Genomic DNA, 18,167 nt, shown 5'->3' with positions numbered 1-18,167 from the left:
AGTACTAGTTTTCAGTGAGTTTTTTCAGTGCTTTAGAACAGACTTACATGGGATATTTCTCACACCTGGCTTTATAGAGGGGGCAATATTTCCAAGCAAACTGGGAAAAATAAAAAGTAGATTTGTTCAATACAAACCTTAACTTGTTTTTCTTTCTTTCTGCGTACATCTTCCCACTCGTTTACAATTCTCCCCCAGAGGATCCAGGAGTCTTCTTCAAGATGGCTGAGGTTGCTAGAAGCTGATGAACTAGACACAAGCGAGGAGCCACTGTTTCGTCTTGACCCATTTACTGATCGCAGTGATTTGCTGTCAGTCTCTAGCAATCTGCAGTAAATACAGATTGTGAGTCTACGGACCCTATTGAAATGCACAGTAGTCTAGCTTCTCTATTGTGAAACAATTAAAATAGTGCCACAAACTAAAGGAACACCTATTGTTATGACTTTACTGACCGTGCCGCAGCAAAAATTAAAGTCAGTGTGTTTAACTACTTGAATCAGGATGGCATTACTTGCAGAAATACCCAGGTGGTCAGATATGTGTCTATACAGAAACAACTTTTTTGCAATGCAATCAAGTAGAACTAATACTGAGGAACAGCCCCCTCCCATTCTAAATATATTGACTAAAGATGTAGAGATTTCTAAGCTTCCTTTATCATTTTAATTATTTTAAATGAATTTTTCAAAAAATACTTGAAATATAAGAAATATTTTAAAAAGCAACATAAGCCAGGATCCCCAACTCACCCAGGGAGGCCAGTTTGCTGGAGCATGGGGGGAAAATACACAGCAAGAAGATGGTCTGCTGCAGTCAGTGGTATGGGTGGCCTCAGGCTTCCTGGAGGGCTCTGCAGTAGTGCAGGACCATCCTACGGAGCTGGCCAATCAGGGTTCAGGTGTTCTGGCTGGGGTATGGAAAGTGGACCTGGGGAGAGAAGTTCTCTCAGGACCACTTACCTGGTTTTTATAAAGGGGCCTGACATATTGCCTCCTCAGTCTGCTCCTGCTTTTCCCTCCCAGCCCTTGTTCTTTCTGTGGTTTTCAGTTCATGGTTCTAGATGAAGGTTTATGGAAATGTATCTTAATTTCAAATTTCAATGTCACAACTAGGGCTGGCAATATTGTTATTGGGTTGGATCCATGGGGAGAGGGGCAGCCTGTGTGCCTATTTTCCTTATCTCTGGGGATCCCCTTAAAGAATCTAGGGATGAGGGCTGGTTGGGACATGCCCAGCTTGGAGTTGTTGGGATGCCCTCATTCCCAGGTGGTAGGGGGAATGATGCAGTGGCTTGTACCCATGTGGGATCCCACAACCTACTATCCCAACAGGCAGGCTGGGGAGTGGTGGGGAGAAGGCTTTCATCAGCTGGCAGGATGTCTGGCCAGTGCCTGGATCTGTTGCTCTATGCTGCAGCACTGCTCTGACTGCAGTAATCAATAAAATTGTGGCCATTTTAAACTCCAATTTTGTGTCCGGTATGTTCTCTCTCACTCTTGCCTCTCACCTGCACACTGAACCAGCAAATACTGATGTTACCATCAATAAATTAAACATTACAGTAAGACTAACAGATGGGTAACCGGCGTTCACTTAATCAATGTTGCTAATACAGAGGTGATTGATTAATCCCCAGTTATTGAGGGTGGCAGAAAGTCACCTATATGATAAGACCTCACTCTTAGCTGTTAGATGCATAAGGTTACTCTAGGGAAGATAAAATTAAATCTTCTAGGCTCGCCTCTCGGTAGCAGTTGCTCCATGTTGCACTTCCTTTTTTTTTTTAAGTATTAAAAAATAGCTTCGACTCATACATTAACGAAACCAGTTTTTAGGCAGCCTATTGATGAGGTTAACAATTCTTCAATTACAGAAGCAAAGTCATAGATTATCTTCAAACACGTATTAAATAGAGGTAAACAGGACATCAGACATGAAGAATAGAATTATATAGAAAGAGACTTAAAGCAGACGGTAAACAAACCAAAATACATACGTAGAATTAATGTACCTCAGAAAAACAGCTTCTGTAATATTGTAACTCTCAGTGCACAAGAACCAATTTGTTCTAAGAACCAATTTTTAATTTAAATATTATGTCAAAAGAGTTATTAAAGCTCCTTCTACGGAGTTCACAGGCCACACTGCAGTACTCCATAAGCTTATGGCAAACTTCCATTACAAGTCCTATGGTAAACAAGTCCAAATTCCAGATAAACTTGGAAAGTACATGATGGAGTGCAGACATATGAACTAAATGCTTAACATAGCAAGTAATATATTGTAAAACTGGATTACAGAGAACTTTCATATTTTGAAAACTTAACCACATTTCTATAGTGTAAACCTTACCTTGATAAATTCATTGCTCTTTCATTCAACAACTGTAGTTTTTAAATACTGTAAGCAAGTAACATGAAACCAACAACTTCAATACCATCAATGATTTACTTTCCCTGAACAGATAATTTGGTCATTAGGACAGAACCATTCGAGCATATTCTGGAGGGGAATTCAGCTCTCCATTGTAGACACTATAAAGTAAAGATTTGTATTGCTTTGCAGAGAAAGTTTCCCCATTCCCCTTTGTCATACTTCCTGTTTCTGTCAACTCTTTTTCACATTCTCAGGGCAAAGTTTCTCTGCTGTGAGTAATATAAAGCTTTTATAGTAATAAACAGCTGTTTCAGTTCATATACTCAGTGGGAAAAAAACCCAGATAGTAATTCCTTGGACAGTACATTTTCAAGGGGCACATTGGTCACTTAAGCCAGCTGTTTAACACTTGTTGCAAGACAAAACTGGACGTGTAAAAGAATTTCAATTTTAAAATATTGAAAAACCTGTTTTGATAGACATCTATGAAAATGTGTACTGTATCCTCCAGTTTCAGAAGGCAAGTTTTCTAGAACGCTTCTGTTTCCTGGCACTGAAAGACAGTAAAGGTTACAATGACTAGCCCAAAGTGTGTTGGTCAGAAATCAGAGGGAGCTGTAAAAATCAACACATTCCTGGTATAGACAGGAAAGCTGACCAGAAAAGGTTGGGAAGCAAAATAAAAAGGTACTTTTATACCAAAAGAAAAAAGTTAACCTACCAAAAAACCTTTAAAAAATGAAAAATGTTAACAATGAAAACAGAGGAAGCAGGAGATTGCCTGTCTGTGAATACAGCTGCATCTTTGCCGGCACTATTTTGTTCTACATTTTTCAAGTGTTCAAATATAAATATTTTGTTGAAAACCTGTAATATATGCCTGCAGAAGCAGAAATGCAGCCTTGAGAACACAGGACAGGACTAGTGGGTCCTCTACAAAAAAGTGTGTAAAAATGGCCTGTTTTGCAACAATTCCCATTTCATACATCATGCAATCATTGCTCACCAATCATCATAAATATCTTTGCTCAGTCTCTTATATACATATCATATGAAGCTGTATTATATATCAAGTTGGACCAAAGAGTTACCTTGCCTGATATTGTCTGCTCTGACAACGCCTATTCATGATTAACTACCTCAAGGAACTTCAGTATGTTGTTTGGAAATATGTGGCTCTCAATTCACTTATTCTAAATTAACTCTGATACATAACACTAAACGATCAGGCAACTGGGTACAAACTGAGCTTTGTGAGATGTGGAATCACAAGGACAGAAAGCAACATTGTATTAGCGTTTCCTGGTCAATGCTAAAACAAAAGACTCTTATGAATGAAGAGATCATTCAAGTTAACCAACAAGAAAATAAAGTAAAAAACCCACCCTCAATTATTTCATTTTGGTGAGATGGTAATACTGCACATCTGCAGTATTACATGTGGTTCAGGGGCCTGGGGAGCAATATGTGGCCAGCCTAAATAGAAAGACTTGGCTTGGGGATAGCCACAAAAATTTCCCCAAAGCCTCTGAACTAAAATGGAAACAGTAACACAAAGGAAATGCTCTGCAGCCTTGAATACTGCTATTCCAGCTTTCAAAGCAAGCACAGTATTTTCTCTCCCAGATAAGGCTAACCACCTGCACATACTTGTGTTACAGGCTGTGCTGATAACACAACTGCAAGCAATGCACCACACAAAAATTGTTACACTCCAGGCATCTGGCTAAATGCCAAGCTGAGCTTATCAGCTAATAAAGATAATTATATGGGTCATGACTGACGGCCAGAAAGTTAAGTGCAACAAGCACACAAGTAAACTGGAGTTGATTTTATGCTTCCAAATAATTTGAGTCCAATGGCACTTGCCAGTCTTTCTTTCAAAGTGTACTATACACTCTTGTGAGGCCAAGCATCAGGTTCTTTATTCTTATGCCTCTTTACCACTTTGTCCTATAAAGCATCAAGGGTTCCACCAAATCTCTCTATGCAGCTTCTGTAGACCTAAAAGCTGCTTTTGACTCAATTGATAGAAAATGGCTTTGACAGAAATTGGTAGGTATGAATAACAACGAACATGAGCTGTTTCTATTAGAGGAACTTCATACCAACATCTTTGCTAAAATAAGGGTGTGCACCTCAGGCTCACTAACTGGGGAGATACCAGTTACCAGAGGGATAAAACAGGGGTGTGTTTTGGTACCACTGCTTTGCAATTTATACTTAAATGACATCATTCCAAGACTATCAGGCCCCTATAAAATATCAGTTCTTCTATATGCTGACATTATGGTTCCATTGTCTCTTGCATGCGTTGGCCTCAAAAGGTTGCTACAAAAGCAAGGCAACTTCTGTAGATAAAATGCCTTAAATATTAATTATGCCAAAACCAAACTGATGGTCTTTAAGAAAAGACTTCATAAATTTAAGTGGACTATAGATGGCATCCCAACAGACCAATGCAGCAACTTTAAATACCTTGGGGTAACCTTTAGCGAAACTATCTTGGAGGGCTCACTTGGCAGTCACCAGATTCACAACCATACATGCTACATTGAGAATCATACATGCTATTCTGAAATTTTATAGTTCTAAGGTAGTTTCCTGATTGATCCAGCTCTGAAAATATATTAGAGTAAGCTTGTCCCGAACTTTTGTATGGAGCAGATGTTTAAAGATGGAATGATCACCTGGTCACAGAACTGGAATCCATTCAAAATCTCTCAGAAGAGAATTTTAGTCCTACCCAGAGGCATCCCAGCAGCCCTGATGTGGGTAGAACTTGGCTTGCCTTCAATCAGGGCACATGTACATATCACCATGCTCAGATTCTGGAAAAAAACAAGGAATGACACTGCCAGTCTACCTTGCAGGCAATGTCTTATAACGATGCAGAAATATACTGCCTGGGTAGTTTGGTATAACAATATTTTCCACTGCTATTTAATCTCAGATGATTTCCACAGTTTCCCTATGGTTAGCACCAACATTCATGACTGGGTGTTCAAGCACAATGCCAGTGCAGACGATAATTTTGCTCCAAATTTTCACTTTGATATTGTTTAAAAGGCACCAAGCCAGTACCTCCTATCTAACCAGCATTAGCCTTCATAATTTCAGAATAGCATTTATATCCGCTCTAGAGATGGGCACGAACTGAAATACGAACCAAAGTTCGTCATTAACTAGCCCGGTTTTGGGTTCGTGAACCAGTGGTTCATTGGAGCTCATTTCTGATGAACTGCAATGAAGCACTATGATTTTTAGAGTGGTTTGTTTGGTTCGTTTTTCCATTTGTCACTACAGACAGCCTGGTGCCGATCAATCTGTTACCTAGGCAATGGGAGGGGGGGCTTTCTGCAGACCTTCTGCAGCCCTGGAAGTGACGTATGTACAAGCCATATGAACTGGTTTGTGAACTGGGCAAGTTCATGGCGGTTTGTGGTTCATGAAATGCGGCGAACCATGAACCGCAACGAACTGCCATTTTCTCGGTTTACACCCATCTCTAATTTGCTCAGTTTCATACCATGCCAACAGCTTTGCTTCACGGTCGCTGTTTCCAGAAACCATTTGCTTTGCACTTTTGTAGATGTGGTGCTCTGGTTCTGGAGGATTTACCTCATTACTTTCTGTCCTGTCCTCTCTCTATATAGCCTAGAACCAAATTTCTTGCAGCACTTTTGAAAGAGCCAGTTTGACGTCGTGGTTTAGAGTGGTGGGACTCTAATCTGGAGAACCAGGTTTGATTCCCCACTCCTTCACTTGTAGCCAACTGGGTGACCCTGGGTCAGTCACAGCTCTTCCAGAACTCTCTCAGCCCCACCCACTTCACAAGGTGATTGTTGTGGGGATAATAACAACATACTTCGTAAACCATTCTGAGTGTTAAGTTGTACTGAAGGGTGGTATATAAAACAAATGTTATTAATTATTATTATTTAAGTCTTCCTCAGAAGCAGAGAAGCTGGTTGTCCTTCTCTCAGATTATGACCCTATTCCTGTTTCAAAATCAGAATGCCTTCGAGCCCCAGGGCACCCTGGCAAAATAAAATCAACAGCCCACTAATGCATAACCTCACTGATATTTTTAATATACACCTGCCTAATTCTAAGGTCATAAAATATAAACTACCAAAAACAGAGTGATGTACCTATCTTTGCCAGCCAAAAGATATAACAGATGAAAATCCTATGAACAGTGAGGAAACCTGCTCAATAAGGGCAATATAACTTTAGTTCTTATCGAAGAATACAAACCACAACTAAATAGAAAATGAGGTAAAGTTTTAATTACCACTCTATCACAAGAGCAGAGTCTATGGGGACAAGTAATATCCTCACAGCGACCTAACAGTTATGCAAGCAGTAAAGCATTTACTCTAGCCAAGAAAAAAAATTGAGACTGTTAAGAAGGTAAAATAACTGCAAAACAGATGATGATGCCATTTGTATCATAGAAAATGTCATTATTTGCTTTGGTAGTTTGGAAAATATGAGCGAAAGCAGCATCCAAAGAGTGTCCTATTTTAACATGAGAATTTTTAGACTTTTGTTATTTTAGCATTGATATCTATGATTTATGACTTTTTTCGCTTTTAATCTACTCTGCTGATTGTCATGGCTTTTATCTACACCCTTTTATCTACAGGACTGTCTCTCCCCATATATTCCCCAGAGGACACTGATCAGGGGACAAACAGCTGTTGGTGGTCCCTGGCCCCAAGGAGGCCCGCCTAGCCTCAACTAGAGCCAGGGCCTTTTCGGTTCTGGCTCCCACCTGGTGGAACGCTCTGTCTGCTGAAATCAGGGCCTGGCAGGACCTACTATCTTTTCGCCGGGCCTGCAAGACAGAGTTGTTCTGCCAGGCATATGGCTGAGGCTGGGCCTCCATCGGCCTGGGAAAAAAGGTGTATAAATCTTAACCCTCCCTATGAAGGCTGTCCACCATCCTGTTTTAAATGTGTTGTTTTTAATGAACATGAATTTTTAATTGTATTTTTAATATGCTGTTATCTGCCCTGAGCCCGCTTGCGGGGAGGGCGGAATACAAATTTGAAATAAATAAATAAACAATAAACACTTTCGTACCTTTATTCTTATGGAAGTGTCCACGTCATGTTGCCACTCACCTGTTTTGTTCTTCTAGTTTAGCCAATAACTCTAAGTCATCAGGACTCAACTCAGCTGGTGATGCTGGAGACAATGCTGGAGTAGAGAGTGTGGTAGAGGAGGATGTAGTGTGTAGCGAGGCAGATGGACTTGCCACCTGACTGGCCATTTGACTGACAGTGTTCTTCACCCATGAGAGAGTAGAACTCAGTTTTCCTGTAACCTTGTCTGTCGCCACCTAAGGGGGAGGAAAGAGATATAAGCGTCATTTAAGTTTTCTAGATATTCAAGCTGGTAACAAACCATACCAGCAAACTTTCCCCCTTTTCTTTCTCTACTATTTCACAAAGTAGCATATGCATAATTTGTATTGTTGACAGAGCAAAGGGAGGAAGGTGGGGTCTAAGATTTAAATTGTTTGTGTGTGCGTATAAGCTTTCCAAATACATTTGGATTTCCAGGTATGTACTACATAAGACAAAGCAAATAAGGTAATGAAGATAAGTGTTAGCAAATTCTGCAAAGTCTGGTTTTAGACTGCAGATACACTAGCTTTGCTCATGTCCACAAAAAGGTTTTACTAGCCAGTTTTGCCCATATACATCAATCATTTGTGATTTGTCAATAGCCTGCAAAGAAAAGAACTATATCATATTTATAATAGCTCTTATTTATGATTACCCAAAGATGATTTACTTCTTAGAACAGAAAAGAACAATGGCTGATTCCAAGGCTGAGATGTATTTCACACACAACCAACAGGGAAGAGGTCACGTTTTAGTAAGACAACACAGAATTCATATGGCAAGTGGCAATGAGAAATATTAATTTATTACAACTGCATTATCGATAGCAAGCAGACAACACACGCACAATTTATAAAGAGTACGCCAGGGCCATCTATTCATCAGCACCCTTTGTAGATCAAACTGCCCTATCCATACCATACAAGAAAGAAGATAACCCACCCCCCAGACAGTGCTTATGAGCCATACAGCTGAAGATACAACTTTGTTTTTAAATAAGCCCCATGCCACAGTGGTGGACAGCTAGAAAGGACATTTCTGCTTGTCAGACCTAAATAAAAACCTTTTACGTTATTTTTTTATTTACTTGGCCGTTACTATTCAGAAAAGATCTTTGAGTTATGATGAAAAGCTCACTGAAAACAGCTCTGTGCTATAGCAATGAAAAGGGCAAAGTCTAGGCCTGTCTCAACTCACCTCTGTAGATTTGATTATCCAGAAGATCAGCCCAGTGCAGACCGGGAGTATTTACATGCAAGATGCTTCTTCCTGCTGGTTTTCCTTTACAAGCCAAGAGATTTGTTTTCTTTGACACAATAGAGGCAATCAAGGATAAAGCAGAAATTGCTCTGTGCCAACCCTGCTTTTAAACTAATGGAATTCAACACCACCAGAGCCTTTTTAAAATGGCAACTTACTAAAGCAAAAGCAACCAAAGTTTGTATGTACAATTTCTCGTGGTTATGGCTTTTCAAGATCGGAGAGAACATTTGCTACTTTCTCTCTGAATGATGTCAGCATTCAAGTCTTAAAAGCAAGTGTCAAGAAATAAGGGGAAGTTGTTTGGTTACACATTTTTTCCTTTTGCATGGTATATAAACATTCTCATCTGGCTTTTAAGCTTCTGCAGAACTGCAAAATACGGTCATTTCATACCTAGAAATGCCATCACTTTCACTATTATTGAAAACAGCTTCAAGGTAAAAATAAAGAATTAAGCTGCTGTTCTCAGTCTTTACTCAACTGATTCATCTGAAATCTGGCCAGATTTCATTCATTGTGAGGCATATTTGTTTGCCGATTTTCAGAAAGAACAGACAAAATGTCTGATTTTCTAAGGAATAGTTTTCAGACATTAAAATGTTAAGAACACTTGGCTTAGCTAAAGTGGTACATTTTCACTAGAGCAAGGCTGCTGAACTTTAACTCATCTGGGGATGTACTCTAATCAAAACCTGAACACAACATTTTTTTTTCTTTTTAACTTGATGCAGTACCTAAACAGTTAATGACTTGTTCCTGTTCCAAGAGGAGGAGAGGGACACAACAGATAATCTAAGTGACAAGCACAACAAGCAACTCAGTGCATATTACTTTCATCAATTAAAGATACTGTAATAATTGGTACAACGCACAACACCATGTCTGTCAGTGACCTGGGGAAAGCTTTTTGAATTTTATATAAACATGTACAATGCCATTTCTAAGCTCCTCACTGCTGCTTTTCAATTGGGGTAGAGTAAGTATCAGCCACACAGCACCAAATGCCTTCTGGGAAGTTGATAAGTACTATCCAGACTCTGTTGTGTGAGCAGTAAGTTAAATTCCTCTAAAATAGGGACACAATAGTTTAAAAGAGAAATGGCAAGCTAAAATTTAAACAAAAAATTGCTTTTTAATTAAAGACCAAAAATCAGAGCTCAGAAACTGATAACATGCTCTTATTATCATCTTTTAAAGACAAAAAACCCTAAACTATATGGGTCAGCAGGGCAACCGTGTCGATTTTTTTTTTTTTACTGAACAAGGGTCGATTAAATGTAGAATTCAGTTTATATTTTAGGATCCCAGGAAATATTACAATTCTTTGAAATTGCCAAGGATACATTACAGTTTTAGACATTACAGTATGTAGGTACCCAGGCCAGAGGCAACTGGGATTTTTCCGACCCAGGTGCCAACACAAGTATTGTCTTGACCATCTTTTATTGCAAGTGGAGTCACTGAACACAAACATGGCAGATGTGTTTAATTTACTTGATGGGCTTGTTGAAGCTTTGGCAACCAAGAATACAAAGCTAGCCTCTATTTTAAGACCGAGCCTCTATTTTAAGACCATTAACCCTTCCTAAAGAAGTTTTAGTCCATATAAACTTCTGACTGAAGGTTTATACTGCTGTCCTCCTTTCCTCTAATAAAGGAAACTATAACTCTGCTGTTACCAAATTAGGCATTACTGAAATGAAACCACGAGACAGGTTTTTAAAAACAAAGTACTGATTTACCTTTTTTTATATGATGAGATCTTAACATTTTAATGCTAAATTCTGCATGAAGTTACATGACGTTTCAGTTAAGATACCTAATATGATCATTACCACTTTATTTCATAGGTGGATCACATTACACAGAGTCAGCAATGTGTAAGAAGTTCCAGTGCTTTCATTTTATGCTTGCTGGGCTCTTTCCAACTTCATACATACAAATAGAATATAATAAAGAATATTGTGGCACTTTAAAGATAACCACCTTATTGGGGCATATTATGTCAAATGCCCTGGCTTATGCCACAACTAATTTGTTAGTCTTTAAGGTGCCACAAGACTGTTAGACTGGCTGCAGCAGACTAACAAAGCTACTTCTCTAGAATTTGTCACCATATAAGTATTCTTCAAGACAGTCTATAGCTCAGCAAAAGAACATATGCTTTGCCATCCAGGTTTAATTCCTGGCTTCTCAAGTGGGGTGGGGGAGGGGGGAGAAAGAGAGTCAGAGAAATCATCAGCTATATGGTTCTCAAGTATCAGAGTTAAAGTTAGACGTCAAACATTTTGGCTTTCTACTGCAACTGTAATGATAGCTGCCTTGAGCTATTTATGGTCAGAACGGATATACATCAGAGATTCTGAACCAAGGTCATTCAGCTCCTCAGGGGCAGTCCATTCAGAATTTCTGGAGGCAAATAGGATGTATTTAGGATTTCTGGCAGTCCTTTTTTTAAAAAAATAATTTTTTATTGGATGAGTTGACATACAAATTAAGTAATATACATTCCCCCCCATATATTTTTGTTTCCCCCACCCACACCCTCCCCCCTTTTCCTGTTAGGCTTCCAACAGTTTTCCAACCCATTGTCTATATATATCTAATGTTAAGCTAGTTCATTATATCTAAAATACAATAAAAAGCTATTTTATGCTATTATAATCTTTTTGTTATTCATCTGTTATTTCTAACGGTAAAGAAAACCTATCTCCCTCCTTCAATAGTTATCCAAGGACCACAATTTCCCCCTTACGTCCCATCTTTTTTCCATAAATCTCTTAAATTTCTCCCAGTCCTTCATAAATCCTTCTGAATCTTGTTCTCTTATTTTTCTTGTTAATTTGTCCATCTCTGCCATATGTAGTACTTTCCGCATCCAGTCTTCTATTGGCGGTATTTCTTGTGTCTTCCATAATTGTGCATATAAAATTCTTGCGGCGGCTATCATATAAAACATTAATGTTCTATCATCGGTCGCAAAATCTTCTAATTTCATACATAGCAATAACAACTCTGGGCTTTTAGGTACACTTTTTTTGACATAAATCTGACATCACATCAACAACATTCCCCCAAAATTGTTTTGCTTTTTCACATGACCACCACATATGATAAAACGAACCTTCATGTTTTTTGCACTTCCAACATTTATCTGACATTTGGCTATTCCCATAAGCTAACTTTTTAGGTGTTAAATACCATCTATATATCATTATATAAACATTTTCTTCTATACTAGTACATGTCGATATTTTTAGAGTATTTTTCCACAGATATTCCCACGCTTCCATCGTAATGTCTCTATTACAGTTTATTGCCCACTTTACCATTTGCACTTTTACGACTTCATCTTCTGTAAACCATTTTAACAAGATCTTATATATCTTAGAAATCATTGTTTCCCTTCTTGTAGTAAACATTCTTCCAGTTCTGAATTTGTTCTAAATCCTACTTTTCTACGATCTGAATCATACAAATCTTTAATTTGTCTATACTGGAACCAACCATACTGAAATGGTAATTCCTCATTTGCTTTAATTGCTGTTGATTTTTGTTCCACTTTCAAAATTTCTTTATATGTCATCCACTCCTCACCACTGTATTCCATTCTAGGATTAACCACTTCCGCCGGTACAATCCACAAAGGTCTCTCTTCTTCCATATATCTCTTATATTTTTGCCAAACCATAAACAAATTTCGTCTCACGTAATGACGTAAGAACATAGCATCCGCTTTAACCTTATCGTACCATAGGTATGCATGCCGTCCAAATATTTTATTATGTCCTTCCAAAGCTAATAGTTTATGATTTTTTAGTGATATCCAATCTTTCAGCCATACTAGGCAGATTGATTCATGATAAAGTCGTAGGTTTGGTAGTTGTAATCCTCCTCTTTCTTTGGCATCATACAACACTTTCATCTTCACTCTGGGTTTCTTCCTTGCCCATACAAAGTTTAGTATCTTTCTTTGCCATTTCTCAAATTGCTTTTTATCTTTAACTATTGGTATCATTTGTAATAGAAACATCATCCTTGGGAGTACATTCATTTTAATCACCGCAATGCGACGTAGCCATGACAAATTTAATTTATTCCATTTCATCATATCCTTGTCTGTTTGTTGCCACAGTTTCTCATAGTTATTCTTGAATAAATCAATGTTCTTAGCAGTGAGTTCTATTCCTAAATATTTTGTTTTATGTACCACCTCACAACTTGTTGTCTCCATTAATTCTTGCTGCTTTTGTTTAGTCATATTTTTACATAGCAACTTACGATTTACTTCTGTTAATATAAAACCCTGCCAAATCGTCAAATTCCTTTATTTTCTTTAATAACTTTGGCATATTTTGAATTGGGTCTTCAATTATAATCATCACATCATCAGCAAAAGCTCTTACTTTGTATGAGAAACCTTTAATTTTCATACCTTTTATATTATCATCTTCCCGTATCTGCCATAGTAGAATTTCTAGTACCATCACAAACAACAATGGTGATAGTGGACAACCTTGTCTTGTACCTTTCCTTATCTCCAGTTTTTTTGTTAACTTGTTATTTACCACAATTGCTGCAATTTGCTCTTTGTATATTGCTTTCACTGCTTGTATAAATTCCTTGCCCATCTGCATTTTCTCCATGGTCGCAAAGGTAAAATCCCAGTTCAAATTATCAAATGCCTTCTCTGTATCCACAAAAAAAAGACGACCTCCTTGTCCGGATGTTTATCATAATATTCTATTGCATTTATTACCACTCTCAAGTTACCTTTAATTTGTCTATCCGGTAAGAAACCTGCTTGCTCCTCAGCAACAAATTCCATCAACCAACCTTTTAATCTTTCTGTTAGTATTTTAGCAAAAATTTTGTAGTCATTATTTATTAAAGATATTGGTTGATAGTTTTTTACATTCGTTAAATCCTGTGCCTCTTTTGGTATCAGTGTAATATTTGCTTCCTTCCATGTTTCAGGTATTCCTTTTCCTTCCAATATTCCATTCATTACCTTCTGCAACATTGGTGTCAGGTCTTTAGCCATCATTTTATAAAATTTTGCCGATATTCCATCTGGTCCTGGTGCCTTTCCAAGTTTTGTTGCTTGTATTGCCTCAATGATTTCCAAGTCAGTGATTTTAGAATTTAATCTCCCTTTCAGTTTGTTCGATATAGTTGGTAAGTTTTTCTTCTGAAGGTCAATCTCAATCAACTTATTGTCCACGGGTTTTCTCTGATACAATTTAGCATAATATTTGTAGAATGCTCTGCCTATTGCCGGTTGATCAATCAATTCTTTCTCATCTTCTACAATCTTACTTATAAATTTTTTCTCTCTCTTTTTCTTTAGTTGCCATGCTAAGTATTTCCCAGGTTTGTTAGCGCCTTCAAATGACTTTTGCTTTAATCTTTTTAACTCCCATTCCAGTTCTTTATTTTCCATTGCCTTTATTTGCTCTTGTAAAATTTTTATCTCCTGCTGCAATTTTTTTCTCCCTGGTCTTTTCTTCAGTTGTTGCTCCTTTTGAACAATCTTTTCTTGTAGCTCCATTAATTTCCTCTCCTTATTCTTCTTATCTCTAGTATTTAGTTCAATCAATACTCCCCGAATAACTGCTTTATATGCGTCCCATACCTTTTGGATTGGCACTCCCTGGTTCATATTGTATTGAATAAATATTTTGTTTCTTTTTGAAGAATATCCACATTTACCTGATTTTGAAGAAGCTCATTTACTCTCCATCTCAACTTTTTACGACCCATTCCAAATTTCCATAAAACCGGATTATGGTCTGAGCTTACTCTTAGCATAATTTCCACATCTTTTGTCCATACAGCTAATTCTTTAGACGCCCAAATCATGTCTGTTCTTGCAAATGATTGGTGGCTTGCTGAATAATAAGTGTATTGTTTTGAATTTGGGTTGTACTTCCTCCGAATATCTTCCAGACGTTCTTGTTTTTGCAACTCAAAAAATGACTTTGGTAACTTTCCTGTTTTATTTTTAATCGCCCCTGTTTTTTTTGTCTGATTGTAAATCCACTACGCCATTAAAGTCTCCAGCCACTATCACCTGATCATATGTCCATTGTTCTGATTGTGTCACTAGCTCCTTAAAAAATTGTTCCTTCGATCCATTCGGGGCGTAGATTCCCACAATTAAGGATTTCTTGGCATTACAATTAAATTCCACTGCCAAATATCTGCCATTTATATCTTGGTTAACCAATTTTGGTTGCAATTCTTCTTTTACGTAAATTACAACCCCTCTCTTGTTTTGTTGAAGCCACAAATTCTTTTCCCAATTTCTTATTTTTAAAATATTTAGAGTCCTGATCTTTTCTATGAGTCTCTTGTAAACTAATTATATTACAATTTTGTTTTGCCAACCAATGAAATAATGCAAGAAAAAAAAATGGGAGGGGGTGGCTTTAAAGATAGCACAAACAAGGAAGTCCGAGAAGCCACAAACACAATGATACGACTTTATTGGTTCTATACCTTCAGAACCCACGTTAAAGGCACCATGTACAAACAAAAAGCCAGTGAGTCAATACAAATAAAGCTCCTGGCTGGAGTTGGCAACGGGCTGGCCGGCTGAGGCTTTAATCCCATTTCGCACTATTTGCTTCCTCAAAAGCCACGTTATGTCTGAAAACAACATAACAGCGTCAAGTAAATTATGTGATGTATCCAACCAGAATGTGCTCAAATATAACATACAAAAATAAAAAAATGTACTTACATGAACAGAGTAAATATCTCTTATTTCTCTTCACAATGTTACAATTCATGCACACATTCCCTTGAGAAGCCCAATGAAATAATGCCTTACGTTTTGAAGGTAAATTTAGTCCGTTTACATTCCACGATATTAATTTTGTCTCCATGTTCACAGTCTACTTGATTTTGGTAAGTCCTGTTCATATTCAGTCAAAAAAACCTCCATGTCCTGTCGTGATTTGATAACCTTCCTCAAAGCCTGGAATTCAAAACTCAGACCCTCTGGTATATCCCACCTGTACCTTATGTTCATGGTTTTTAGTTTCTGTGTTAGGTCTCTGTATTTCTTTCTCTCCAGCAAAATTCTCCTTGGTAATTCTTTCATGATTCTGACCCGTTTCCCCTCAATCACTAACGGGCTCTCAAAATGCTTCCTAATAATTTCTTCTTTCATTCTTTTAGTAGTTAGCTGGGCAACAATATCTCTTGGCAGATCTTTTTGCTGTGCGTAGCTTGAATTAATTCTGTACGCTATATCTAAATTAGCTACAATCTCCTCTGGTTGTTTGTTTAAAAAATCTGCTATTATTTCTGTAATTTGGTTCTGGGTTGATTTTCCCATAGATTCTGGAACGCCTCTAAATCTCAGTTGTTTTTCCGTAATTTTACACTCCGCAACTGCCATCCTGTCACCTAACCCTGAGGTCTCTGTTTTTACCTTTGCAGCCAAGTTATCTGTTTTTTCCTCCACTTCTTGGACCTTCTGTTGTGTTACTTGGAGCTCTTTTCTAATCTCATCAATATTTTTGCCAATTCCGCCACTTCCAGTTTAATTGCTTCTTTAATGTCTTTTAGTAACGCTTGCTGTGTTTTTTGTATAGTCTCATTAATCTCTTTATTGCCCTGTTACCTTTTTGTCTAAATTTTCAATAGCTGTCTGCCAATCCTTATCTTTTTTTGACATTGTTGGGCTTGCTTTAGTACCTGCCCACGAATCTGATCTCTTCCTGAGCTCCATTTTATCGTTTATCAATTTTTCTTTATTAATATCTGTCTTTACAGATCAAAAAGAAATTTCTGCTGCGTTGACCAAAATGCTGGGCGTTTTTTCTCTGTGGTAAACTCTATGATGAAGCCTTCGACCTTTCCCTTTCTTAAGATGGCATACTTCCGTTTCCTCTTCTGCTTTTCAGTCAGTCCTTGCTGTTGTTTTCCTTCCGCTGGTTCCTTGATGTACTTCCTGCCCTTCTAGCGCATCTCGCTGCTCTTCCAAACAATATCTCTTCTCGCGATACTTCTAGCGCTTCCCACGCTCCTTCCCCTTGCGTCGCTATCGCCCAAACCACAGGTATGTAAACAAAAGTTCTTTTAACTCTTTTACGCTTTAAAAATTATGCAAAGTCTTAGAATTTCTTCTCCGGATGGTATTAATAGCGCTTTCCTTTTAAATAACTTTTTACTTTCATCTAGTACTTTGGTCCTTGACTGTATATTGTGTCCGTTAGGGGAGACAGTAATCTTTACCTCTTAGCCTTTTCTTTTGGGTTGTAATCACTGTTTCTTTTGTCAATCTTCGCTTAAATCTGTTACTGAAGCTTGGGTACGACGATCTTATGCCAATTCGTTGACTCCAAAGCTGCTGCAGAGATAGAAGCTCGCCCTTCTTCGAGGGGACCTCAAGGCAGGGGGATAATCCTTGATTCAGAACCCCCCCTCTGCCGAGATCACTCACTCTCAGGGCCACAGAGTGTTCCTGCCCGCTTTCTTCCTGGAAGCGGGGGGCTGCAGGTGATTAAAACACGTCGCCAGCCTGCAAAACAGCAACTCGGATGGTCCAGCTCCCTGGATCACTTCAGACCACCATAACTCCAAACCGGAAGTCCCCAGGATTTCTGGCAGTCCTTTCTCCCATTTGTACTGGCCTCTACCAGGCGGAAGAGTAAGAGTCCTTTTATATTTGTTCACCTTGCTGAGGCTAAAATCTCAGATTTCTCCCTCAGGACCTTAAAGAGGGGCACACAACAAGAATACTCAGTGTCTGCTTGGGGAAATACTGGCCTCTCAAATAATACTCCTACATGATAAGCTTTCAGAAGGAAAGCTACAGAAGGCAGCACTGTAATAGAAAAACAAGGAAGAAACTGTTTCTCGAAAATGCCTACTTTTTCTTCCTTATCTTATGAGCTTCCAAAATCCACCACCTCATATTCCGTCTTTTCTCATCTGTTCCACTTTTCCATTCCATCACCTAAGAGCAATTACATGACGACTCACTCAGCTTTCCTTCCTGTATTACTCTCTCCATGCCCATGCCTGATCTTCTCCTCCAATTTCACCCCTTCCAGCTTGAACACAATAATCACCCACACACTTCTGCTTATTAAGAAATGGGGTTGCTTGGATGCCATGGATAATGGATATCTGAAGATAAAGTTGTCAACAAATATCAAACTTAGCATATGGCTGACGAACATCAAGCATATGCCCTGGAATGTGCATGTGATATACAGATTCAATGCCATTAAAAACATGCCTCATATAGAGTGCTGTTATTTTCTAACTTTTAAACTTGTGGCTTGGGGAGAATTTGATGAAAATACTGTGTACTTGGTGGGCACTAGTAGATGAACTGTACATTTTTAAAAAATACACACCTCAATGGTT

General features: G+C 38.3%; 1 protein-coding gene across 6 annotated transcripts in view; it reads right to left on the bottom strand.

The window, feature by feature from the left end:
- EVI5 (ecotropic viral integration site 5) overlaps positions 1–18,167 on the bottom strand; it is a 136,377-nt gene that overhangs the window by 96,285 nt on the left and 21,925 nt on the right. For 5 of the 6 annotated variants that reach the window (XM_054979445.1, XM_054979440.1, XM_054979442.1 and 2 more), the window contains 2 exons: positions 7,512–7,729; positions 138–327 (listed from right to left, as the gene is read on the bottom strand). In XM_054979445.1, coding sequence (XP_054835420.1) covers positions 138–327; positions 7,512–7,660 — 339 coding nt within the window. In that variant the 5' untranslated portion in view covers positions 7,661–7,729. Of the gene's footprint in view, positions 1–137; positions 328–2,355; positions 2,439–7,511; positions 7,730–18,167 lie in introns of those variants that run through there. The other variant, XM_054979444.1, reaches the window with a different exon arrangement.

Source organism: Eublepharis macularius, chromosome 5, assembly GCF_028583425.1.
Source record: "Eublepharis macularius isolate TG4126 chromosome 5, MPM_Emac_v1.0, whole genome shotgun sequence".
NCBI lineage: Eukaryota > Metazoa > Chordata > Lepidosauria > Squamata > Eublepharidae > Eublepharis > Eublepharis macularius.
Note: the sequence above shows the minus strand (reverse complement) of the source record. Positions and strands in the feature narration are given on the sequence as shown.